The sequence below is a fragment of the Sander lucioperca genome, chromosome 23 (assembly GCF_008315115.2).
Source record: "Sander lucioperca isolate FBNREF2018 chromosome 23, SLUC_FBN_1.2, whole genome shotgun sequence".
Taxonomy (NCBI): domain Eukaryota; kingdom Metazoa; phylum Chordata; class Actinopteri; order Perciformes; family Percidae; genus Sander; species Sander lucioperca.
In genome coordinates this window covers 13,295,762-13,323,261 of record NC_050195.1, presented here as the reverse complement: position 1 = coordinate 13,323,261, position 27,500 = coordinate 13,295,762, and the positions used below count along the sequence as shown (strand labels likewise).

The 27,500-nt window shown below is 40.7% G+C and overlaps 2 protein-coding genes and 1 long non-coding RNA gene across 5 annotated transcripts in view; all 3 read left to right on the top strand.

Moving 5' to 3' along the window:
* kcnh2b (potassium voltage-gated channel, subfamily H (eag-related), member 2b) overlaps nucleotides 1–1,534 on the top strand; it is a 319,040-nt gene extending 317,506 nt beyond the window's left edge. For 2 of the 3 annotated variants that reach the window (XM_031298279.2, XM_031298278.2), the window contains one exon: nucleotides 831–1,534. In XM_031298279.2, the coding sequence (XP_031154139.1) occupies nucleotides 831–1,253 (423 nt within the window). In that variant the 3' untranslated portion in view covers nucleotides 1,254–1,534. The remainder of the gene's footprint in view (nucleotides 1–830) is intronic. The other variant, XM_035998114.1, reaches the window with a different exon arrangement.
* Nucleotides 1,535–11,390: 9,856 nt separating this feature from the next.
* Nucleotides 11,391–27,500, top strand: part of LOC116048947 (microtubule-associated protein 4) — a 155,312-nt gene continuing 139,202 nt past the window's right edge. The window contains 2 exon segments of the mRNA XM_035998263.1: nucleotides 11,391–11,446; nucleotides 11,448–11,557. Of these exon segments, the coding sequence (XP_035854156.1) occupies nucleotides 11,394–11,446; nucleotides 11,448–11,557 (163 nt within the window). The 5' untranslated portion in view covers nucleotides 11,391–11,393.
* On the top strand, nucleotides 21,467–24,527 carry LOC118494380. Its single transcript, XR_004896513.1, has 2 exons — nucleotides 21,467–21,502; nucleotides 24,450–24,527. It is a non-coding gene; the product is annotated as an uncharacterized LOC118494380 (long non-coding RNA).

Here is a 27,500-nt window from a genome sequence, read left to right as displayed (position 1 = left end):
TCTGGAGGCCATTTGACGGGAGCATAGGGGATAGGGGAGCTGCTACTGGGATACTGTCACAGTAGTCAGGGGTTGTTTTAAAATTGAAACTGCAATGAAAAATTAATAGAAAAAAATAAAGTTAGGCTTTGGTGCCGGCTTCCTGGCTCGGAGCTGTGAATGAGAGAAACAAAACCTTATTTCCTGATTGTTTCACGGTAGTTACCTTCTAAAGCACAAATAAGTAACCATCACACACTCAACTGATGATTACTGTTGAGACAGACGCTAGTTTCATTGTCCTCTACATTTCAGTCAGTACATCCAACTTGCAGCAGTTACAGTAATACTACGCAGCAGTAAATGTCGTCGCAGTATGACAAAACCTTTTTTTTAGATGAAACCGGAGGGCACACTGAACTGCGGGCTGTAGAGTGTGTTCACCCATGTGACCGCCCGTCATTTTGCTTTTTAATACGGCAGCAGACTAATTTGTCTAATCTTCACGGGTCTTTACGGGACTGCGGTGGAACTTGAGCTAACAATTGGCTGAAGGAACCGTTTAGTTCCTTGAAAAGTTGTTCCTGGGACTAAAAGTATCGCAGCTTAAGATCTTCAACCTCATGAAAACCATTTGCATATCAAAAATGATAATTATTGCAATCACAGCAATTGCGGTAGCAGTTTTGCACAGAGTGGTTTGCTTATAACATTTCCTTGACTTATTGTTTTTCTTGTAAACCACAGAACACAGAGGTCGACCCTCATAAAATAAATTTGACTTTGTGAATGAATAGTAATAAGTAAACGAGTAATAGCAGCCTGTCCCATTGACCTCTCTTTCCATGCAGATCTTGGATTCCCAGGACTTTGAGGAGTTCCCAGCCCAGCCTCTTGACTCCCTGCAGCCCCAGGACACCCCACTGATTAACACCAACCAGGGCCAGCTCACTCCCTCTGGACTGGACATCCTGGGGAAGCATCTGGATCTGGATCTGGGACTGGTCACTGGGGCTGGAGTCATTTCTGGGCTAGCTGTAGGTTCAGGTGTAGAGATAGAGTTTGGGAGAGAGGCAGCAGTGGGGTCAAGCTTAGGAGCAGGGTTAGACTTTGGTTCAGGGATAGGTATGGGGGCTGGGGTTGGGCCAGCAACTGGAACAGGGGTATCTTCCCTGGATCCTGAAACCCAAAGAAGGCTGTCCCTCCAAGAACCACAGACACCTCTGGACTCACGGACACCACACAGACACAGCTCTGACCCAGGGGGGAGCTAAGGAAGAAGCAAAAGGGGGAGGAGAGTGGGATGGAGGGAGAGCTACAGAGAGAGAATAAGAGTGCTGTTTTGTCCTGCAGTCCCTCCTCTTTTTACCGTTCCTCATGGTACCCTTGGAACCTTAACCAACCTTTAACCAAAACCACAAACAGAGCAGAGAGGAGCTCTGCCACTTAATGAACACAGTCCAGGTCGACCCAGACTGATCAGGTCTGGACCTCTCAGTCATCTGCTGAAGGATGACACACACACACACACACACACACACACACACACACACACACACACACACACACACACACACACAGATACATAAATGACTACTATTCTGTAGAAGAATCCCTTTACTGCTGTGTCCAGTGTTGGAAGACTGACAAGAACAAGACAACAACGGACAGAATAATGACGAAACAAGTAGCCATTTACGTCTTGCACTGAAAATCCTATTGATATAATGATTATTCTATTCTATATGTCCGTGGCGCTTCCGATAAACTCACAAACTAGCTGGTAAATTTTAGTGTTAGCTGGCCTAACAGGAAACCTGCTGTCCCGTTCTGTCATTGGTTTCATCCCCCCCGATGTCCTGCCCCAAGAGGCGGAGCCAACGCTTTCCCCTTCCCAAGAACACACTGGATTGGCTGGTTTTGTACCTCGGGGGTGGGAACTGGAGGGTTAAAAGCCATGAATTTTTCTCGATGAACATATCAACTACCCTATTATAAACATTGTACAGATTTGCTAGTGAGTAAAGAACATATGGCATGCTTGGGCAGTGTCACAAACAGGTAAACTGGCAAACTTACAAGTTTACCACGACAATAGTGCACCGAAAACAGCCAACTATAAATAATTAAACAAGCAGGGAACCCCAATATACTAATTCCATGAGTTGTGCCCTTAATAGAGAACTTTGATGATATGATGACATGGTACTGGCTTGTTGTAATTTCTAAAAAATCAAAGCACATGCCCAAAGGAAAAAAGGTTGAGTGATTCCATTTTATCATAGTTGAATTTGCTACCTCAGATTTTATCGGTCCTTACTTTTTTCACCTGAGCAGGCACGCAGAATGCTTTCACCTTGTACGTACGAGTCCGTCATGTGATCCGTAAAAATACAAGTTTGCCAGTTTACAATGACCAGCCGAATGCACCATTATTCTATGTCTAGTACAATATGCAAACACTGGCAAGAAGAGATGAGTGAATGCTTTAATCTTATTATAATGTGTAGTAAGTCCAGGTCTAAACCTTTTTACGTGTTTTATGTTTGTCCTCGTTTGCAGAGCATGGCGTACAGTACGTTTGCTTCCACATATTGTAGAGAGTCACTGGATTCTAATGTTTAGGACACATTTGTTTTTCTTTGCCCTAAACTGATGTTAGTGGCTTGTAACGACAGATATTGAGTGTTTGTGTTTTGAATATAGACAGCACAAATACAAAAAAAAACTTTACAATGTAAGTTTTAAAATACTAGGAGGTCATCCAAGAATTTGCAATACTACAGCAGTAGTGATCCCAGGAAGACAACATTGTACTTCAGCACCACTGTCTTTGGAAATACTTTATATTAAATGTTAACTTAAGCTCATTACCTCCCATTTTGAAGTCCTCAGATACACATCTGATCCTTGTCATGTCACCTTAGTCCACCAACACACTAACCTTCTTCTTTGATGTATGAAGATGAAGCGTATGTACAGATAGGCAAACTATTGGCTCGTCATTGAAGCTTAACAGAGCCTACTTCAATTATTTTGTTTAAGGATTGATTCAAGTCTGAGCATCCATCACACTGCCCTGTTCAGGTTCATCGAAAGTTACCACTGCTCAGGTTTCATTTGGCTCAGTGCATTGGCCTTGTACAGCTATGCTGTATGCCCGCTGTAGACGGCCTTCCGCCAAAGTACCCAACGCATAACCCTTGTTTAGAAGAAAAAGAGAAGGTAATGTGATTTTCAAACTGTGAACTAAGAAACATCTTTGGTCTGGGCCTCCATCTTTCATCTGCCTGCATAATATCACATCAGAGGAAGGTTATGTCTCATCAAAGCAGTGCAACCGCTCACCAGCCACTGGATCAATCTGGCATGTCAACAAAACGGCAACATGAAGCTATAGTGCGTAGTTTCTCTCCCCCATGAGGAATTCTAAGTAATGACAACAACACTGTCGGCGCGTCTACATGATACAAGCCTCACGTGACCGCGCACCACCCCCACACCCCCGTCACACAGTTGCTAGTAGCCAAGGAGGACATGGAGGATTAAACAAACATGACGTACTCTTCAGAAGAGGTCATTATCTTCACTCGAGTTTCTGCGTGGGAAAGTCTCCGGACGCCACAATCTTCTGAACATAGTCATACTGAGAAATCCAGAGAGAGTTGTGTGGAGCTGATAGTCTTAATTAGCTTTGTAGCAACTCATTTAGTAATGGCTTGAATGTAACAGACGTTCATTAATATCAAAAAGTTACACACTAAAGCTTTAATGGGGAATTATATGATTTCTTTTGTTTATAAAGGTTTCTCAGTGAGCACCATGAAGGTTGGTTCCTTTTTAATTAAACAGTATCAAGAGAAAGGAATTCCTGCATGCTAAGAAATACTGTACAGTATATGTAGTCTGGCTCAACAGATGCACATTGCTGGGATAAGACCATACCATAATGCAGCGCTGACACAGTGTTGATCTAATGTTTAAAAAAGAAATAAAATAATATTTTCAATAAAACTCAGAAGTTTAACACTTGGCAAGATGCACGTCCATCACATGCATTTGGATAGAACATATACACTTTCCCCTTTAAATCTCACTAGCCATCAGAATAAATAGCAATGTAATTTCCCCCCAGAATTTATGATAAGGTGATGGTGGTGCCACTGTTAAGACAGGGTAGGTGCGGAGTTTACCCAGATACCTCAGGGCAGGCAAAGCTGTACGAAATACTAAGAGCAGGTGCAATGATAAGCCCTTATAGTAAAAAAAACGTATTTTATGCCATATCTTCCAGTTTTATCAGTTTTGAGTTGCCAACAGGAAGGGAAATAAAAACCTATGACATTTTCAAGTTGTCTTCCCTGATATAAAATTATACGGATAGACCCTTTTCCTGTACCACACTGATGAGTCCTAACAGATGGAAAGCCTGATGAAGTGCAATAGTCCTTTAAACAGTTGAGACTTGTAGCAGTGCTACTGCATCCGTTAACTTTGAGCACTTTATTTCTTAAATAGTGCAGATGTTTAATAAAGACTCAGGAACGTGTCGTTGGTGTTAGAGGGTTGATTGTCCTTTGTCTCAGAGCTCAAAACCAACCAATCAGAAGAAAGAAAAAGTCAAACTGGAGGGACGTGACATTTACACAGTAACATCCGTAACCTTAACACCGGCGGAGTTCCCCCTGTAAAGCAGAATTGTGAAGATTGTATATTTCTGCTTGCTGGTCTAAATTAATTGTATTTATTCATTGTTGTTGTGTGTGTTTTATCACCTTGTCTTGGGTTAATAGCATAACAGCTGATGTGGCGCAGCAAGTGAAGGCTTTCTGTGTAAACATGTCGCTCCCTATCTTGTTTCCTTTTGTTCATAATCCTAAAATGAACCGTCATACAACCATTCTCAATCGTTATTCAATATGTATGAAGTGCTTGGTGAGTGGTACACATTATTATTATTATTACAATTATTACTAATTCTAAACAGCAGAGTGGTACACAACAGAGTGCTACACAATATTATAAATAATTATTTCAATTATGAATTATTCTAAACAGCAGAGTGGTACACAACAGTGCTACACATTATTACTATTAATAATACAATTTCTTTTAATTATTAATCATTCTAAACTGATCAATTCGCAAATGCACACAAAGCCACATTCAATGCACATTGTCCATGAGGCCACATGGTTGTACCTGTTTTCACAGTTAGTCAGCATCCTGCCTGTGCAGTAATTGGACCGTGTGGCTGTTTGTAAGCGGCCGATGTCACGTTTTGCAAAGGTGCACTTAATGCACAATGTGCACAAATAATCATCGGTGACATTTTAAACTCGCGTGTAAATGCAGCTGGATTATCTGTGATTTCAAAGTTCAACCATGGATATTTTCAAAGTGACTTAAAATCATATTTGGGGTGTGATTACATTGGTTAGGTTAAATTAAAGTGTACTCAGTTCTGCATTTCTGCTGCTTTTAGTATTCTGCTAAAATGCAACAAATTGCTTGTTGAATTTAAAATAAATGAAAGGAAATAATTTCTAACATTGTTTTATTGAACAAATTGAACATTAAATTGAATATAAAAGGCAGCACTAAAAAAAGAATGACAGTTACATTTTAAAGGGTAACTACCGTTTCTTTCAACCTGGACCATATTTTCTATGTTTTTGTCTCTAAGTGACTGATGGGAACAACAATCTTTGACATTGGTCCAGTATTAAGAGAGATCACTGCAGTCGGCAGCGGAGAAACAAGCTACAATGTAAGTTAATAGGACAATTGTCCAGCTTACCTTCACAAAAGTGCTCTTTTTGCCGCTGACAGACTCAGATTAATATTCTACAGTAGGTGTCTGACAACATTATGGAAAGAATCCCTACAGAGATAGGCCTTTACGACAACTTAAAGACCTTTGTGTTTAACCAGAAACAGTTCTGAGGTTGCTAGTGCTTAACCCACCAGACTCCATTTAAAAAGCAATACTTTTAGCGTGTATAGAGCCAACATATTTTCACATGTAAATCAGTAAACTATGTGTTTATTTCAACCAAAACTAGAGTTGTGATTGTTGGAAAAGTGGAAAGACGACCCAAAACGGCTTTTCATAGTTTTATTTTGTTTCCGTCGACTTTGAATGAAGTGTATTTTACGGTGTTGAAATTACTGTTTATTTACATGGAGTCTGGTGGGTTTAGGGAACGCAATTTCGCGGATGTTTTTATGTTTTAAAAAAGGATCTTACTCTTTAACAGAAAGGTGGACCTCCTTAGAAATCCTTTCCATAATGTTGTCAGACACTTAGAATATTAATCTGAGCCGGTCAGTGGCAAAACGAGCACTTTTATGAAGGTAAATACAAGCTGAACAATTGTCCTATTAACTTACATTGTAGCTTGTTTCTCAGCTGCCGACTGCAGCGATCTCTCTTAATACTGGACCAATGTCAAAGATTGTTGTTCCCATCAGTCACTTAGACACAAAAGATAGGAAAATATGGTCCAGGTTGAAAATAAACGGTAGTTACCCTTTAAAGTGCAGTTTTCTACTGATTAAAAAATCTCTTGAGTGTTTTTTCCGCCTTTTGCGATATGTTTTTTGTACCAGTTAATATTGCGATGACTATAAAAAAAAAAAAAAAAAAAAAATCTATTGTGCAGTCCTAGTGGTTAGTATACTGTAAAAAGTGATTCTAGCTATGTTAAGATGAATTGCGATTCAACATAATATTGTTGAAACACAATTGGTACAAAGTTGCTAGGACCCCCTTTTCAGCATTCTGTTAAAATGTGAGTGAATGCATCATGGATGTCCAATGCTGATAAGCTGACACTGAACACATCTACTGAGTTTTTCTTACTACTGAACCATATCTGCTTGTTGTTGTTTTATATGGTTTACTTTGCTGACACACGTATTACCATCAGTAAGTTTCCACCAGCAGTCTCTGCCTGTGGTCACCAAGAACAAGGCCCCTATAACAATCCAACTTTTCTACAAATATCCAGTAAATACACAGTGAATCTTCAAGTTCTTTACCAGTGAATCTTTTCCTTTTGTTCTTCAGTGCAGTGCTGAGGTAATGATTTTCACAAGTGGGCTCTCCTCGCCATCACACATACTGTAGTGAGAGTTTTGTTAGTTCAATAACAGTCACCTAGTGGCCTGAACTGTATCTTTACATTCAGAACTATGACCTCAAAACTAGAATGTGCTTGTTTTTGACTCTTCTTCCTTGTATGTGACGGTAGACCTTAGTGGAATATTCAATGCTAACAGAATACATTTATGTAATGCATACTGCATATTATAAAAGTAGAGGATGCACTTTGAAAAAAATAAATACTTGGGGGACTGGGGAGTGGGTGTGTTTGGGGTTGGGGGAGGGTTAAGGAGGTTAGAGTGTTTTTTTCCCCTTTGCATTTGAACACACATACAGCTCTCACACACACACACACACACACACACACACACACACACACACACACACACACACACACACACACACACCTTCCTTATGTTCTTCCATACTGCTGAGCTTTTTTCAGCTCTGTTTGGCTTTCTATGAGTTCCAACAGACTTGGGTCCTGTATTTGTAGATATTTTGAGCACTTGGGGAGGGGGGGGTTTGGTACCGATTACACAACACTGGATCTACTCTGTCACTTCATGCCTGTACATACCAACTTCTACTACTTGTAAAGGAATCAAACTCTTTGGCACTCGTATAGCCAGCACTATGCAGAACTGAAAAATGTCTTTGGCATGCTTTGAAATGCAGAAAACTATAGAGGAAAAATATACTAAATGAATAAATAAATAAAGTCTGCTCTAATTTCTCATTAAAATAATCACCTAATTGAAAGAATGATTGATTGATGAGCTTAATTAAAGGTGATCAGAATGATGATGCTAAAGACTTTTCATATTGTGCACATTTTGACTTGCATGCTGCACTGAGAGTCAGCCAGGAATGAAAGGGTTTGATGTGCAAAGCAGCTGATTTTTGCTGTATGCTTGTAAACTGTGTGTAGAGTGAAACACTGAATTCTTCCGAGTTACGGGAGTGTCATATTTACTGTACATATACATACTTCCAGGTCATGGAAGAGATGGGTAATGAATAGGTGCAAATATAGTGATCCTAGATGATACAATATTATATTGTATATTTGTATCTTTTGTTGCAAACCACTGTAACGGAGTGATGCATGTGTGGCAGTCCTGGGCAGAACTGTGCACTGTTTCCCAAAAATCAAGGAGTGCTTGATTTACATTGTCTGGGCTGTGTTTCCACTCTTCCCTGACAAAGTTAAATCAAGTGCATCTAAAATATTTCGCCCAGCTGGGATAGGCTACTCTCTGAAGACTATTATCAACACATCTGAGTGCAGTTTTGGACCACATCTTTCTTTCAGTAGCATATCTTTAAAGTGCTCATATTATGCTCATTTTCAGTTCATAATTGTATTTAGAGGTTATATCAGAATAGGTTGACATGGTTTAATTTTCAGAAAACACCATATTTTTGTTGTACTGCACATTGCTGCAGCTCCTCTTTTCACCCTGTGTGTTGAGCTCTCTGTTTTAGCTACAGAGTGAGACATCACACTTCTGTTCCATCTTTGTTGGGAGTCACACATGCTCAGTACCTAGGTAAGGACTACTAGCCAGTCAGAAGCAGAATATGAGGGCGTGCCCTGACAGTAGCTAGGTAAGGACTACTAGCCAGTCAGAAGCAGAGTATGAGGGCGTGCCCTGACTGTACCTAGGTAAGGACTACTAGCCAGTCAGAAGCAGAGTATGAGGGCGTGCCCTGACAGTAGCTAGGTAAGGACTACTAGCCAGTCAGAAGCAGAGTATGAGGGCGTGCCCTGACAGTAGCTAGGTAAGGACTACTAGCCAGTCAGAAGCAGAGTATGAGGGCGTGCCCTGACAGTACCTAGGTAAGGACTACTAGCCAGTCAGAAGCAGAGTATGAGGGCGTGTCATGCTAGCAGCTAGGCGAGCATTATAAGGTGTGTTCCAAAGTGACCACGTTTGTCTCTGAAGTAAAGGCTGGACTACAATAGAGCTGTTTGGAGCAGTTTGTGAACAGTGTTTTCTGTTGGAGATGGTAAGTCCCTTTGGGGTGGACTTTGGGCTTTTTCACTTTGTAAACCTATAACATGCACAAAAAAGATATATAACACAATAAAGGAAAGGGAAAAAGCCAAAAAGCAGAATATGAGCACTTTAAAACATTTTGCTGAGAAAAAAACCCAAAACTATGTTGTGTGTGATGTGTCCCAAAAACTCTCGCAAATGTTTTAAAAAATTGTTCACTATATCAGTCCCTGGAATAACCATAGATTTATAATTCTGGGCTGGCCAATACAGTGCTTTATTCATGTCAAATGTTGAAGAAAGGAGGGGGAAATGGTGAAGCTCTAGGTTCTGATTGTGTGATAGCATTATCATTGGTTGAACTTTATAACATTTCAAAATATTTCTTTCAATAAACCTCTTTGAAAGCAAAATGATGATGTCAGGACTGATCCTTGTGTAATTTTAATGGGATTGTTAGGGGAAAAGAAGTGGAATGTGTAACGGCAGTTACTGTAAGAAAGCAGTTTTTCTTTCTCTTCATATTTTAGTTGCAAAGAACAATCCATGTTGCCTCTCCTGAATGAGACTGAATTAATTTTTTTAAATGAAGTCTTTGTGTCATAAATGCATATTGGCTTTTTCAACTGTGTACAATTGTAACATTGAACCATTATTCCTAATATAACATTACAAGTAGCAACTTTCTTTCTTTAACCTCTTCCGTATAGCCCAACAAGCTCAAAAACTGTAAATCCTTAAATCTTCCACATGGATACCCTTAAACCAAGTTTTTCTACAAAGGAAACATTTGAAGGTTCTTGAGTACCTTCCGTCCACCTTGCCCCCACTCACACTGACTCTCCTCTCCACAGATATACTACAGTATACAATATAACAAGTGTTAAAGGAAACCTGTGATGCAGGTTGTTTTTTACTATCAATCAAAGAATGACTTTACTCTAACTACTTAATTTACTGCAGCCTTGATATGCACAGTGCAGCTGTATTATGTAGTGCAAAATGAATAAAAAATATTAGCACAGACTACATATTGGCAGATACTCAATATTACAGGGTCCGGGGGGAGTGTGAACGACATGACTGGGACATCCCTACTTTACTTTTACTCTGTGACTTTTCAACAGAGGTGCTAGCTATGAGGCCCCGAGCCCTTTGCCAGCAACAAAGATTACATGTCACTTAGCTTTTATCCAAAGCAACTTACAAATGCTATATATGTCAGAGGTTGCAAGCCTCTGGACAACAACTAAGGGGTTAAGTGTCTTGCTGGACACGTTGGTTGATGTATTGCAGTGGGAATTGAACCCTGGTCTCCCGCACCAAAGGCATGTGTCATATCCACTGCACCACCACCACCCCTCAGAGTGAAAATGAAGTATATTCGCCCACCTCCTCCAGACACACTCTGTTACGCACGCCTATAATGACAATAGCAGCACATTTTATCTTTAGGCTGCATTTTGAAGGTAACTAAAAACACACTAAATGCACAAGGTAGCGCAGGACATAGATTTCCAGAGGAAGGGGGGTGGGGGGGGTGGAGGGGACAGGATATAATCTAAGCCATCACAGACTAAGGATGCAAGCTAGAGAAAGAGAAGGCAATTAATAGCCTGGGACTGATGTTTGCCATTTTGATCACAAGGTGTCACTATTAACCTGCAGTAGGCTATGTGAGGATGAACCATGTTGGAGTTAAACTGCTTTTGATTTTTCACCTCCCAGGTTCTTTATATGAAAAGTTATTGTAACGTTACCGTCTCAAGCCAAAATAATTAGTTCAATACATTAACTGGACAGTATGCAATCTGACCATGTCTGTTGTTTTCTGTTGCTCAATTGGCAATTATAGTTTAACTCATTGCCAATATAATCGGAGTTATTAGTAGGCCTAAATATAATCGAGATTGGCCTTCAATTGTTGTGCTTCCAGCTATATTTACTCTAAAGAATAAAAAAGAATACATGGCCCGTCTGTGATACAGCTGAAAGTACCCCTGTGATTTCTACTTTCTAACTGGAGTCTCCGTATTTTCGATAATAACTCATCCCTTAGTGACATTCCAGTGAGCTGGGCGATAGAAGGGCGTCTTCCTGGGCCGTGGCCGTATCCAGACCCTGTCCCCACCGGCGATTGGACCGGCAGCGTCCCGTAAAAGGAGTCAAACTTTTCCATTGCGTGTATAAGGTGTCCGTCAAAAGTACATTTAGTGACGACGAAGGACCTGCCCAGGATTTGAAAGCTGTGATTGGACAATACCCTCGTCCCTCACAGATTAGCTTTAATTTCATTGGATCAAATGAAAGCCAGTCACCGACATCGATCTATGATTGGAACAGAGCTTCTCCGGGGCGGAGCCGGTTAGTCTGCGGCCAAAGAGCGCATACTCGGATGGGCGGATCGTAGCGGTGACAGCGACGCTCGCAGACTCCCGACAAACTGTCAAAAAGCAGACAACTAACGGTGAGTCGCGTTGAAATATGAACATTGTGTTGTACTCGCTTTGTGTGGGAACGTGTGCTGTTTGCATAGAGCGTGGAACATGTGGGCGGACAGCTGGAGTCTTTGTAGCAGTGAAATGACGGTGATTTCGGATGAGTGATCTCACAGCACGCATCACAGCAACGCTGTAGTGGTATAGGATAATGCTGCCTTCAAGTGCTCCTCGGAAACTCTTGCTTTCGAAAAGCAGTTGGCTGAATACAGGAATGTACTTGCCCATTCTGTAAATTTAAATTGCTAGCCAAAGTCTCCCTGATAACACTGACTATAAACTTTTACCGTCATATTTGGGCTACTACGTAGGTGGGTGGGTCACATGCAACTGGATACGGTCCTTCCGATATTCCCGACAGCACTTGAGGCAGCATGGGTGCGCACTGTGAAGTTGCACTGTCACAGCAGACAGAGGAGCAAAGTTATGCAAGCTAGCTCGAATCTGTTCGTCTCTGCGTTCGCTCCGTCCATTTATTTACAGTTTATTAGTAGGACTGAACAGCAAAGGTACTTGTTGTGTGGGTTCTGTGTTTATATTAGGCTACATACTGTAGTTGAGCTCTAGGCTATACTTAACTGTGCATGCATAGACTTTTTCCACATCCCACATTACAATAATGTTTTTATTTATGGATGGGTTCGTAGGCCTAGTAACGGTAGTGCATTATTTGTCAGTGCAGTCTGATTGATGACACATCAAATCTAAAGAGTCACATAGAGCTCCACAGTCCCGCCCCTCCTCCGACAGACCTTGGCTTCCGGAAGTAAATTTCCCATTCATTTCTCTCATTGACGTCTGGAAAAATCTGTATATAAAGAGTTTCAGACCGTGCCTTAGGCTAAGCAGACATGACGTGACTCATAAGCATACAACATATCGTTTCTGAGTGAAAAAACGAACAGAAAATCCCCAAAAAGTCAAAGGTACAAGACTGTGTACATAGTTTCATTATCGAGAGAAGGAACTACTCATCCCATAAACCACCGCACACCACTGAATAAAGGAAGCTAATGTTAGTTTAGCTAACAGCTAATTGGGCGAACCGCTAGCTGAGACAGTATGTAATAACTTTAAAAGACTCAAAAAACCCCCCTGAAAATACCCGTTAAAATATATAACAGCTGTTACGTCAGCTGTTGCCGGCTATACCCAGTGTTAAGTTTGAGTTAATGTTATTTTAGACGGAATCAAGCTGTCAGCTAGCAGTTAGCAGAATTAGCTGTTAGCTAAACTAACGTTAGGTTCCCGGTGGAGGCTAACGGCAGAAGCGTGGAACAGATCGTGATTCGTGCAGTGTCGTAAATCCTCGTAAAACAGAATTATCATCTTGCGCATGATGGATCGTCCCCCCCCCCCCCCCCATGAGTTCCACCAATCAGAGGCATGACTGTGGGATTGTGGGATTATTCAGGATTGTGGGTAATGAAGTACTTATCCAAGACATCGCGAATAAAAGACATTTATCTCAAAACAAGGTTGGTGCCCCATGAACTTTCTCATTTGCAACGGCGACCTGGGTAAGATGTGGATAAGCGTGCAAGACAACATACGGTTTCACATTCAGTACAATACAGGAGTACAGAATACAATAGGCTACATAAAGTACAGATTAAGTAGGCATTACAAAGCCGGCGCAAAGTGAGGTGTAAGTAAGTCGATGGATATGCGAAAGTGATATGGTAATAACACAATATACATGAATAGACAGTCTATATCACTGCTGAGATGATGTAAAGAGTCAAAATACAGTTAGTGCAAATTGTGGTCTAGTTAGAGATGTAGATCAGTTATAACGCAGTATCTATGAATAGACTGTATAAATGCTGAAATGTAGTGAATAGTCAATATACAGTTAGTGCAAATTGTGGTGTAGTTAGTGATGTAGATCAGCAATAACACAGTAAACATGAATAGACAGTCTATATAAATGCTGAATGTAGTGAAGAGTCAATATACAGTTATAATATACATTATAGCACATTTCCCACAGAAATTGATGTTGTAAAGAGGAATCACAGCAGAGAGGATTGTCCCTCTCCCTCCCTCCCTCCATCCCTATCTACCTCCCTGTCTCCCTCCTTCTATCCAGATTACTCTCCAATCCTCCCGCAGCCAGATTACTGAGTGGGAAATAAGAGGTGGGACTGATCTAAGGCCCTGAATTCATTATGGACCTGATCCAATCGCTAAAATGTCACGTTGCTTGTTGCTCCGCTGTTAGCTGGCCAAAGTGATCAGGTATTAGGCCTGAGGATTTGACAGTTATCAAACGGGGCACAGCGGTCGCTCACTGTCATACCAACTTTTCCCCAGAGTGGCTGAAATCAACAGCTACAGTATGTCTGTGTAAAATATCACAATGTGCAGAGATGACAGAGATGAAGCATTCTTCTCTGCCCAGGGATCAATCCCCGCGTTATTATGGAACCCACGTAACTTCTAGGAAAGGCCCGCCCTGCGAAGCAGCTCCATTGGTTGGGGTTAGGCATTGACCTCGAGTGGTTAAGGTTAGGATAGCCGATTGGTCAGGGGATAGGACCTGAACAAATCTGGTTACGTTACCTCGCGTAAGGATGGACGCCTGGCCAATAGTAGTGTGTGAATGCTAGTGAAAGGCAGGCCTTTCCTAGAAGTTGCGTGGGTTCCATAATAATGCTCAAACCCCACCTGAAATTCCTGCTTACCCGTGGATGGATCTCGCTGTGCTACCCTAATGTCTATTAGAAAACACAAACTTTAGTAGGAGCGAAGAGCAGATAAAGTCCTGTACGCCCACCAGAAGCTCTTATTTTGAAGGATACATATATCAGCTCATATGACTTAATTTTACTGTAATGGTCCAGTGTTTGTTGGTGTCGAGTTCATACATTTTCCTAGCAGGGAGCGCAATTTTCCTGCAGCTGGGAGTCTGATGCACGTATTTGCAGTCTTCAGTGTTCTGTACTCAGTTCTGTATGGTGGAGGCAGCTGTTGCTAATTGTTTTGAGAAATCGACTTACTGGTTTGCAAATGTTAAGAATGATTCGAGAAATGTACCAAAGCGACTGAGAAGAACTGTAAGAGGAAAAACTACATTGAAAAGCATTCACTGCAACCGTTTTATGGAAATACCACAGCAGGACTGGTGCCACTTACAGCAGCTATTTCCAGTGATGAAAACGTTGGAAAAAAAAAAAAAAAAAGAGGAACATCTGTTTTATCCCCTAACTATTTTATAAATACATCAGCCCAACTTTTCAGATTCTACTACATTACCACTCTTCCTTACCAATATCAAATACCACTCTCAGTAGTTTTATAGTTGTGGACAATTTTGGATTCTGGGAAAAACTTGAGTGTTCTGCACTGCAAAGGTGAAATCAGACGTAATGGCCTGTCGTTAAATCTTGTGTTTAATGCAGCATGCAAAACTAAACTTAAACTATCTGTGATTCTCACTAGGGCTGTCCCTAACGATTATTATCATTGTTGATTATTTTCTCGATCAATAGATTAGTTGTTTTGGTCTCTAAAATGTCAGAAAAGGGTGAAAAATGTCGATCAGTGTTTCCCAAAACCACAGATGACGTCCTCAAATGTCTTGTTTTGTCCACAACTCAAAGATATTTGGTTTACTGTCACAGAGGAGAGAAGAAACTAGAACATATTTACATTTTTAAAGCTGGAATCAGAATTTTTTAACTTTTATTTCATAAGAAATGACTCAAAGCGATTAATCGATTATCAAAAATACCTGGCGATTAATTAAATAGTTGACAACTATTTGATTCATCTTCACAGCTCTAACTCTCACTGGTGTTGGTGGATGACATTTGCTATAGCTGAATGTATTTTTATCCAAATGGCCAGCTGTGTAACAAATGACCCACTTTCAGGACGAATTGGACAAATGATCAGTTAAGCGTCCGTGCCAAAATCTAATGTCAGACGTTATCCTTGAACCTTTGGTTAGGGAGGAGGGTAATTGTAGAGTTGGTGGGATGGTTGGTCATGTGGTTGCTCATAGAAACCAAAAGTGAAAGAAAATACAGCACACAACACTTTACCTTACCCACTGGTGAAGTTTCCCTCAGTAGGTCATTTGTATGCACAAAGTGCCTTTAACAATAGTGTCCATGCAGCCACTTCCAGATAGTGAATGGATGAGTTTGTGTCCGCGTTGTACAGTATTTAATCAAATAAAAGGTCAGCAGTGGAATTGGATCTCACTGCTGAACCTTTGTGTGGATCCCCTACTAAAACAGCTGTATGGGAACCACAGCAACCATGCAGATCCAGAAATACTGTAGATTCTATACAAGTGAACACACACTACTGTGTGTGTGTGTGTGTGTGTGTGTGTGTGTTTGTGTGTGTGTGTGTGTGTGTGTGTGTGTGTGTGTGTGTGTGTTCTTGTTCTTGTTTAACTACATTCGTGTGGTCCAAAAACCTGGAATACAGTATACTTGTGGGGTCCTGACAGCTTTGTCGGGCCAAAATGCTGGAGCCCACAACTTTAAAGGGCTGTTTGAGGGTTAAGACTTGGTTTTAGGATTAGGGTTAGAATTAGGTTATGGTTAGGGTGAGGGTAAGGGTTAAGGTTAGGCATTTAGTTGTGATGGTTAAGGTTAGGGTAAGGGGCTAGGGAATGCATTATGTCAATGATGGGTCCCCACAAAGATAGTGAAACGCACTCTGTGTGTGTGTGTGTGTGTGTGTGTGTGTGTGTGTGTATGAATGAAGTTTAGACTACAGAGATGATGAACTGTTTAAGTTGTGAGAAGTTACAGTACATGAGACTGTGTGGTAGAACTGTTATACAGCATATTTATGTCATTTGGACAACACTTTATGTTCTGATCCTTACGTTATGTTAATTTTGCACTAAAGTTCTTAATAAAACGAGAAAATACTCTTCAAAGTACTCTTTGTTTGTTAAGCATTAAATTCACACAGGAGTAAACACAAATAGGCTTTACCATGTGGTTATTTTATATAGACTATTTACTGAATGACCAAAAAAACCTGCTGTGTTGTGATAGGCTATATTTTGTTTTCAAGACATGAAATGATGAAGATTTTGTTTAAGGATCAAAAAAGTATAGATTTTTGTCCAGTGTAGGTGCTCATTGTCTATCAATCGATATGCAGGGAAATCTGTTCCGGCAATTTCCCACCACATTGCAGGGATAAGCCCTGTTGGCTGTCCCTTCCCCCGTCTGTCATGGCATTGCCATTGCAAGGGGGAAAAAACGCAAGGCAGGAATGTTCCTGAGTGTGTCTGCAACTACTAAATATATCAATTAATAGCTTATTATGATGCATGAAAGACAATTGGTTTTTATAAGCAGTAGGAGGTAGATGTACATCATCACTGATTGGATTGAATGTCATTATAATGTTCCCACTTCATCATGAGTCCAATGGAAAGCATTTTATGTAGCCAAATGTAGAAAGGAAGTCATAAATTATATTATTTTCACTAGGGTTCAGGGACAAAGATAATAGGTTAGATTGGCTAGCCACTGAGGGAAATATTCTCTATATAATAATAATAATATTAGACATAACTTTTTGATGAAGAATACATGATTTGTATTGAAGCTCCTTCATTTATCTGTGTCACTACTGGATATACAGTTTTCCCCCTCTGTATATTTAGCATTTGAAGGATGATCACACAGACAGATGTTTGTATCCTAGCTTTACACTCTCTAGCTTTGGGAGGAATCATAATGCTCTTGTATTATGTATTTTTAAATGGTATTCTGTTTTAATATAATCAGGCCATGGCACAAAGAAAGTCCAGAATGCCATCTTTCTTTCCAAAAAGTCCCAAGTAGGAAAACAAAGAGTTATTTCAAAAGCTCTTACATCTTTGAATATGTGGGGTTTTGTTTTCCAGGAATGTGATAAGACTGATAGAGGATGATGAGGGGCACAGAAAGGACTTTTTTACTCTATTCAAAGTTGTTCCGTCTGTTGGTTCAACACAAAGGACAAAAATGAGAAAACCTCAGAGTAGAATGACCCTCTGCTACCTTCTACCTTCTAAAGTTTCTATTTTTATCCAGTTGACTGATGCCAAAAATGAAAAGGTGATCAGTCAGATGGTTGATATACATACAGAACTGTATGAAGTGACCCATTAGCATGTTAGCTTTCAGGAAACGTTTGTGTCTTTTAGAGCAGCTGCCAGTGTGGCATTCATTTCGGTTTTAGGAAAACAAAAGTTCAATGTTTAACTTTTATGGTAGCACCATAAAAATGGAAAGTTGACTGAACGCTTCTAGGCCATTGGTCATCTGTATTTATCGAGCTCTTTTGGCCATGCTACAGTCCATGCCCACTTCAAATGATGAAACTAGCAGTGTATTAATATTACCCGAAGGTACAGGGTTCGACTGAAGAACTTTCTTGTGCACCAGTCAATCCTAAAACTAAATATGGAGCTTAATCCCAGATCAGATGTACAGCAAAGGGTGTTACATTTATTGTCTTGTGTGTGACTGTAATGTTACATGTATGTACCCTTGTTTCCTGTCTTAAATCTTTGTTTGAGTTAATGTTGCAAATGTAGCTGCTGGGATGCAAGAAAAATGTCAGACTTGTTCTGACAAAGTATTATCATATCAAAAGCATAATTGATTGTGATATACATATTTTTCAGCATAGAAATGAAAGGACTTTGTCACGTCAATACATATAAATGAAGGAAGGAAGGAAGGAAGGAAGGAGCCAAACTAACAGACAGGTTCCTAGAGTTACTCAGTTGGAAAGATCCTGAATTCTTCTCAGCCTGTGGAATGTCAATTGACTGGAACTGCTAGCCATTAACTCCCATGTCTTCTTGCCTCCCACCCAGATACTTAAAACAAACTTGATAGAAATCTCTGCTGCAGTTTCCTCTTTTTCTTCTCATGTCTGCCCACAATGACTTAGAGTCATAATTCCTCTTGAAATATGTCAGGTAATATCCTCTGCTATTATGTGACCTTGTATGTTGAAGCTTATTTGGGAGTTTTCCAGGTCAAGGAAGAGCCAGGGTTCAAACTGGGGTGCAGGAAAGGCCATCTCCGCTCCACAGTTGGGTCCAGGGTTGTCCTGACTGTAGCAGGATACTCTCCTCAAGGAGCAGGCTGCTCCATCCCAGCCTCTGTCTAGGTCCTCTAGGAATCAGGAAGCTGAGGAAATCCATCATCCATTTTGCCAAACAATGGTGCTGCTGAGGGCAGTTTAGTCTGGGACAAGGACTGCATTATTATCCTTACATAATAATGCTCCCTTATATTTGCCTGAGCCCGTTGTTAAGGTGCAGCATGGTTATGCTTTGTGGCCCAGATTGGGGGATGCTTGATAGAAAGCAGTTTGTACGAAGTGTTGTCTGTCCACATCTAAAGGCAAAAGTGTTTATAGCTGTTCCAAATGACCATACAGTACTTGCAAGTTGCAATAATAGTTCAATGGGTGCACACTTTCATAGGTATTAAATTTCATTGTGGGTATCGGGCATATCCTCAAATCCCGCAAATCTAGCTCTTACAATACAGGAAATTACCTCACAAATTTATGGCGATGTCTCATGATGTTCAGCCAGCGTTTGCACTGGTGTGGAATCATGCTCCCTGTCGGGGGTTCTAGAAATAATGTCTGGCTCGCTCTACATTATCCTACTTATTACACGGCTGTCATACAGAGCTAGCTATGGTTAACTTTAGCTCTCCGTCTCTGCTAGATTGGGAATGATTGAGATTTCTCTTGGCACAGCTACCAGAAGACTTCCAACTTTCAGACAGGTTGCTCACGTCACATCTACGTCTTAATACAGTGTGAAATGAGGCAACCACTGTAATAGTTGGGGCTTCGTAAAGTACAGAGTTTGGTCTAGACCTACTCTATCTGTAAAGTGTCTCGAGATATCTCTTGTTATGATTTGATACTATAAATAAAATTGAATTGAATTGAATTGAAATGTGGCGTGTGGTGGGTTAGCTAGCAGGGTAACATAATATGGGCTGTGTGCAAACTTTCTAATTTATACAAGAAAGTTTTACAATGAAGAATGAAGGGCTACTATCTGCATGTTAACTGAAATATATACAAAATGAAATGTTCACTCAGTAATATTACATGGAAGCGTGTAGGCCTTTGGCTCAGCCAGTTGGCAGTAATGTGGGCTGCACATGATGAGAGAATGTGCTGTGCAAGCAGACTGTTGTAATTTGACTGAATTCCTATTTATTGGGATGCTGGCCAATTATCTGTACGCATGATGGAAGAGGTACAATTCCGTTAAATGGGCACACATCTAACCAAAACATGCCATAAATGACTTAGTATTGCTTTTTATGTGTATTTCTCCCCCAAATAAGTTCTATTTTGGTATTGAAACTGTGCAAAATTCCCAAGCTTAACTTCCCTTGGAAATGTTCCGATCCTTTGCAACCTTAGTTCTGTCCAAACCCTAAATGGGTCCTGTCAGGTTGGAGTTTGTGCTGCTCCCCCTCAAATGATTTGTCTTTTAATATTTTATGGGCTTGTTAAGAATAATTTTGAGGGAAGTCACAGCCAATCTAGGCACACTCATTCTTTCTATGCTGTATGAAATACAAAAAACAACAACATTTTCATCAGAGATCATTTCATCCTTCTTCTTCCCGGCCACAGGTTCTCATTTTTAGTTTCATTGAATTATTCATCAATGGTTAAGTCAAAATGTTAGCCATTACATGTTGTGGACAAATGCAGAGTTCTGATTGCTAAGGGAATGCAAAGCCATCTAGGGCTGCCACTAATGATTTTTGTTTTTCGAATAATCAATACATTTTTTAGTCTATGTCCATCTTAATTTCCCAGAACCAATGGTGATGATGGATAATACAACACAGCTTACAATCTACAATAGTGTCTTCTGATTTGGACTCTCCAGCGTTCCGTTTCCCCAAAGGTCAACCCTGACAAGACAGCTTTCTATTGGTGATGGTGCAGTGGATATGACACATGCCTTTGGTGTGGGAGACCTGGGTTCGAATCCCACTGCGATACATCAACCAATGTGTCCCTGAGCAAGACATTTAACCCATAGTTGCTCCAGAGGAGTGTGACCTATGACATATATAGCAATTGTAAGTCGCTTTGGATAAAAGCGTCAGCTAAATGACATGTAATGTAATGTAATATTGGTCAAAGGAGCAAACTAAGGGTGCTCCGATCAGGATTTTTGGGGCCGATCACCGATTGCTGTGAGCGGTATCGACCGATGCCGATCACCGGGTCTATTTGAAACCTTCTATTTATCATGTCATATATTTATCATATATTAATTTTAATATTCTTAACAACAATGCATAAGTATTAAAATTAACAGAAGATAATGTATTGTGAATTGTCAACGGTTTATTTTTATTGACAGGAAACGTTCAACATTCCACTTCCTCTGTTAGAAACACACCTTAAACAGCTTAGAGCTTAACATAGAGCTAAAGCCTTATTCGGAATAAATTACAAAACAACTGTTAGTGTGTTCTTCAGTGTGTCTTTAGTGTGTTCTGAGCAGGGTGGGGCCACTTCAATTTTTTACCAGCCACTTTTTCCAGAATTCAAATTTATAAAAGAGAGTGCACTATCATATTTTGAATTGCTTTATTAAATTATGTTTTATTATTAATACATATTTTATTAATATAATGTATTTATTATGTGTCAGTAGCTTGTTGATCTTTACATTGTAAGTTAATTTCCTATCCTGGCCTGGGACACACATTCATACGGTTTGATAAAGGACTTATTGGACTTTAACTCATCATTGATTTTACAATAACGAGTGTAGCTCATGGATGTATTAAGTATAGCTGTCCTCAATGTAGGTCATCCTGTACGTCTCATCTCCGGTTTTTCCTGCATCCACCGTGTGTGTGTGTGTGTGTGTGTGTGTGTGTGTGTGTGTGTCGTCAGTCGCGGGGTGTGTGTGTGTGTGTCATCAGTCGCGGGGTAGAACTGAGCAGCAGAGAGCCAACAGATTTAAAACGGCAGCTGCTTTCAAGCCACTTAAACATCGTTCCAGTCTACATTGACGTTAAAATGTAAACAGGTTGGCAGGACGGTCTGAAATGTTTTGCACGGTCTTTCGCTGTACGTTTTGTCAATGCGCCACTTGTTTGAAAAGTACCTTCTCTTTTTCTTTACTTCGCCCTCAACAGCTTGTACATCCATAGCTACTGCTGACTCCGCGGCGGGCCTCTTAACACCGGGGATATGTCGCCACATTTTTTAACAGATAATTTTCCTTTCGTCTGTACCTCAGCTCAGCTAGCTAGCTAGCTAGTTACACGGCGTCCCGGACAGGCCGGACTAGCGCTGAAAACTAGCTACTCGACTATGCGTGGTCAAAGCCCCGGCTGTGAACGGTTTCATTTCCTGTAAGTTCTTCACAATAAAACTCCTCCGTTATTTTGGTATTTGAATGTTTTTATTATGAAGCAGCAAAATCCGGAAATGTTAGGGATTCATTAGCAGTAATGTAACGCGATTCCTAATAAGCATTGTGCATTGTTACTTAGCAACAGCATTCTTTGACAAAATCTGTCCAATCCATTACAAGGATACAAGGCTAATTTCCCACCCTGGTTCCGAGGCACTTTTTTTGACCAACTCGGGGAGACTGATCAATCCAACTGCTTTTTCTGCCAACGGTCGGCCGTCTGGTTGGTGTGTAACTTAGCTGCGTATAGAACATTTTCTCACGAGTAGTGCGTCATCTGATCGGCCTTTATGGAGACCACCGATCAAACTATTTAAAGCCTTTATCGGCCGATAACGATCGGTTCCCGATCAATCGGAGCACCCTTAGAGCAAACCTGTGGGTCAAAGTTCAGCTTAAAGTTAAACTAGACGAGGCAGATTTACTTCATGAGAATCCATTGATCGTGGTAGCTAATGCTTATGCTATAATGTTAGCTAATTCTTGGTGGGTAACATAATATTACGACATTGTTCAACACGCTCAGTTATTTTTAGTATGATTGTTTTGACCACGGTTAACAACTCTGGGCTAACCCACGAATTCATCAGTAACGTTAACTGTACAGATAGACGACTAATCTAATGGTAATTTAGCCAGCTAGCACACCCCTGTCTGTCTGCCTCACTCCCCCGGCGCTGCAAGGCTTCAGTCGGGATGAGAGCTGACAACCGCCCTGGCCCGGGGACACATCCACAGTCAGCCCCCAGCCAGCTAGCAGCCAGCCACTATCATTACAGCCCGGGGACACATCCACAGTCAGCCCCCCCCCCCAGCCAGCTAGCAGCCAGCCACTATCATTACAGCAATCCAGTCAGCACTTAACTCCGGTGCTAAGGACGCTAACGGCAGTTTACTGAACCATCGGGAAACAGACCCAGGCACCCGAGTCAGAACTGTGGCCATTCGTAACGTTACACCTCCGTTAGCGTTACCCTTTTGCTTTTAGCCGTCTTTACCTGTCAAAAGGGGGATAAGGCACCAAAACGACTAATACTAATAGTAATTTAAAGATGTGGTAGCATTGGATCTGGACGGGAAGGATAACTCTGGGATTTGGAAGGGATGTGTCGCAATTCTGCCTTCTCACACCGCGACACAGGTTCATGGATCTGAGTGTCGCGATTTCGGTTTCATATCGCATATTGTTACAGCCCTACAAATGGGTGACAAATCACTTGACAAACAATTTGACTGATTTCTTTTAGTTCAATCAAGAAATCATTGATATGAAATGGTAGCACTTTACTCTTTCAACAACCCAACAGCCAGTACAATCATTTGGTGATTTGCTGTATCTCATAGGCAGCCAAAGATACAGAGATGTGTCCATGTGTGAACACGTGCATATATGTGTGTGTAATGTGTGTGTGTGGTGGTGGGTTTGGAGGGATTGCGTGACAACGGCGGATTGAGTGAATGAAATGATGGAGGGATGGAGAGCAGAGAGGAAGAATGGGATGGGACAGAGTGAACCGGTCGCTGTAATCCCCCCTCACAACAGTAGCAGCTGGACCCGTGTGTCAGCAACCAGGCTTTACTGCTGCCAATCAGCACTGCTGGGAATTATACTGCAGGGTGAAGAGTTGGATGGTGCACAGAGGATGGATGGATGGATGGATAGGTAGATGGAGGGATGTGGTTAAGAGGTGTTTTAGATAAAGAAAGGCAGGTAATCTGAGAAAGTTATTGTCAGGTAATATCAGAACATTTTATGAACTACATAGACATAGAAGGAATTTCTTTTACCCTTTTTATAGTCAGTCCCTCCAGGATTTCGTGGCCTTTTTTTGAGATTGTTGCGGCCCAAAATGCCTGATTTCGCGGGAGCTTTTGTGAAAAATTGCGATAAAAGTTGCGATGTCTTTTGTATGTTTGTTGCAATGAGTTTGCAGGAGACAGTGAAAGTTGCAAAAATAGTTTTTTTATAGTTTCTTTAAAAATAAAAAGGAAACTTGTTTTGGGGAGAATAAAACTACTCTGGGCTGAGATTTCCTAGTAACCTTACCAAAAAGGCTCCGGATGCTGTAAATGCTGGTATAATATGAAAATGGCTGGTGGATTTAAGACAAAAAATAATAATGTATTGAATGAATGAAAACATATGTCAGTGGCTTGTTGATCTTTACATTGTTAGTTAATTTCCTATCCTGGCCTGGGACACACATTCATACCGTTTGATAAAGTACTTATTGGTCTTTAACTTATCATTGCACTTACAATAACGAGCGTAGTTGTCCTCAATTTAGGTCATTGTGTCGTCTCATCTCTTTTTTTTCCTGCATCCACCGTCTGTGTTGTTTGTGTGTGTGTGTGTGTGTCTGTGTGTGTGTTTGTGTGTGTGTGTGTGTGTGTGCAAGCGTCAGTCGCGGGGGGAACTGAGCTGCAGCCCCGCCCGCTGCAGATAGCCGACAGAATTGAAACGGCAGCAACTTTAGAGTGAAAAATCGTACATTGATGTTAAAATGTATACAGGTTGGCAGGACGGTCTGAAATGTTTTGCACGGTCTTTCGCTGTACGTTTTGTTGGTAATGTGAGATGTTCGAGTGACATACGTCTCGTCTTCATATCACCAACAAGGAAATGATCAACCCGTTCTCACTCCCGCTTGGTCATTGGCTCTCAGAGTGCACGTGGGACTGCTGCGATTGGTTGAAGCCGCGGGAAACTTCAGGTTATTGGTCAAATTTGCGGAAAAGTTGCGGCGATTGGTCAAAATTGCGAGTCGCACCAAATTCGCGGTGATTGGTTGAATTTGCGTGAATGGCGTGATTGCGACATCGCGAAATCCTGGAGGGACTGTATAGTTTCAGTGTCTTCATTAGCTTTAAGTTGGAAATATATTCTTGGTTTTGGTTGTTTAATGAGCCTTATATTCAACTCCACATAACATGGGAAAGAACTTGAAACATGTAGTTAGCGATGATAACAGGGATGGTGTAATCCAATGCCAAAAATCAAAGAATCCGCTCAAGAGGCTGATCTCATATGTCATCAAAGGCACAAAACACACAAAAGGACACATGAAAGTAGTTTGACTCACAGAGAATGCTTGCCTGCAGAACAGGAGATACCAGCATGTCACATGTCATTGTAGTAACAATATTGAACTAAATGTACAGGCAGAAATAATCAACTGGACAGTCCAGTCAGTCTTTCAGAGCCAAGTAAAATCCATAAAGCTGTGAAGAGTGAAAAGGCTCAGTACCATGTACCTTGTCAAAAATGTGTCCACTTACAGTAGCATGTATAGTTAGAGTTCTCTGTGTAAGACTCTATGCAGCGCAGTTCTGAACAGATTTGATACTATACAGTATAATGACAACAAACAAGCCTTAATGTAAAATGAGATGTGGAAAGGAAATTAATTGGCTTTTTTTTAGAGGGTTTTGTACAAAAACATGTTCATATTCCGTTAAGCTAACCTGTCAAAAGTATTGTTTCGGCATCTGTACTAAAACTTAGTGATCTTATTGGCACAAGTAGGGATGGACAATATAACAATATCTACCATAAAAGAATATCAATTTGTCAGCTGTCACTAATTTTACTATACTGTGAAGTGTCCTGCCATCTGTTGACCCATCTGTAAGACACATCTACTGTATATCCTTCAAGAAAATATCACAAAGTTTACATTAAAAAGGGCAGTAAAAATCAAAAACTTGGGCTACTCATTTTCTCAGATCACACACTTGACATATTTGACTTTGTTCTTCCAAATGACCATACTGATCCATGATGTTTCAATATTAAGGGCCAGTACACCAGCTCTAATCTGAGCTTTATCTTTTACAAAGAACATCATTTATCAGTAAAATAACCTTGTTCTATGTCACAATTAGGGATGCACCAGTTGCAAATTTCCCGGCCGATACCGGTGTGTGGAATTTTCATTTTGGACGATGTTTGTTGTTTCCTTTTGCGCCAGGAAAACAAATAAATGTCATTATAAAAAAATATTGAACCAGCTTCATCACACTAACTGTGAATGAGCAGAAATTCCCCACCATTAGCGAATGTACCTGAAGGCACCATGGAGTCCTGTCGGAGCCCATATGCTTCCTTGTTTGTTTACATCACTCACTCTCGGGGAAGGGAAAATGTTGCTACGCCGGTGACTTCGGGGAAGAAGGAGGATTTTCTGTTGTGTCTCCGTCACCTCTGACTCCAGCAGTGGACATGGTGTCTGGAATAGTCAAGCTGCAGGCTACCGGTAAGCTAACGTGACCCTGTGTCTTTAGCTGCATGCTAACTTTACCAGCCGGTAAACTATGCTGTCCGCGGGGATTTCACCTTCTGGTATGCTGTGTTTGAGTCTCTCTGTTGGTCTGTGCTCTCTTTGCCTCCAGGTCATAATCGTTGTACTCTTGGAAGTGTCACCGAAACATGTTTTTTTCGAAGCTGGGTAATGCTTCTGTTCTATGAGTCGGACCAATTAACACAACATTTAGGGGCACAACATAGATAAACATCGGCTACTGCCATCGGCGCATGTCTCCTTATTTGGTGATGGGCCAATGACCGTAAAAGACATCAGCCGATTCCGATGAACAGCCGTTGCGTCGGTGCATCTCCAGTCAGTTGGATCCCATTTGCCAAGTTGTGTTTAACCTTGTCAGTAACCGTCCAAAGAGTTACAACATCAATCTTCCCCTGCTTTAAGAATTGATCCTGAAACCCATATTTACAACACATGCAAGTTCCTTATCCAAGGCCTTTTTTTGTTGTTTGTCCCATATACATATTTTTAGGCTGGTCTGTTATCGTGCATATGGATTAACCTGTTTCATTGCCTGGTCATACTTAGAGCTGGGCAATATATCGATATTATATCGATATCGTGATATGAGACTAGATATCGTCTTAGATTTTGGATATCGTAATATGGCATAAGTGGTGTCTTTTCCTGGTTTTGAAGGCTGCATTACAGTAAAGTGATGTTATTTTCTGAACTTACCAGACTGTTGTAACTGTTCTATTATTTGCCTTTACCCACTTAGTCATTATATTCACATTATTGATGATTATTTAACAAAAATCTCATTGTGTAAATATTTTGTGAAAGCACCAATAGTCAACAGTACAATATCGTTGCGGTATCGATATCGAGATATTTGGTAAAAAATATCGTGATATTTGATTTTCTCCATATCGCCCAGCCCTAGTCATACTGTTAACTCTCCTTTTAGATAGATAGATAGATAGATAGCTTGCTTTTATTTTCATTCAACTGTACATGAACAAAATTTCGTTCCACTGGCTCATAAATACCACTTTAATTAAAAACAAAAGGTTTAATTCGTTAGGTTAGAGTATTTGTTTAACATAAAAATATGACACTAAAGAAACAGTTTGACAGCAAATATTAATGTTGCACATATTGAATGGCAGCATATATAAACAGTTA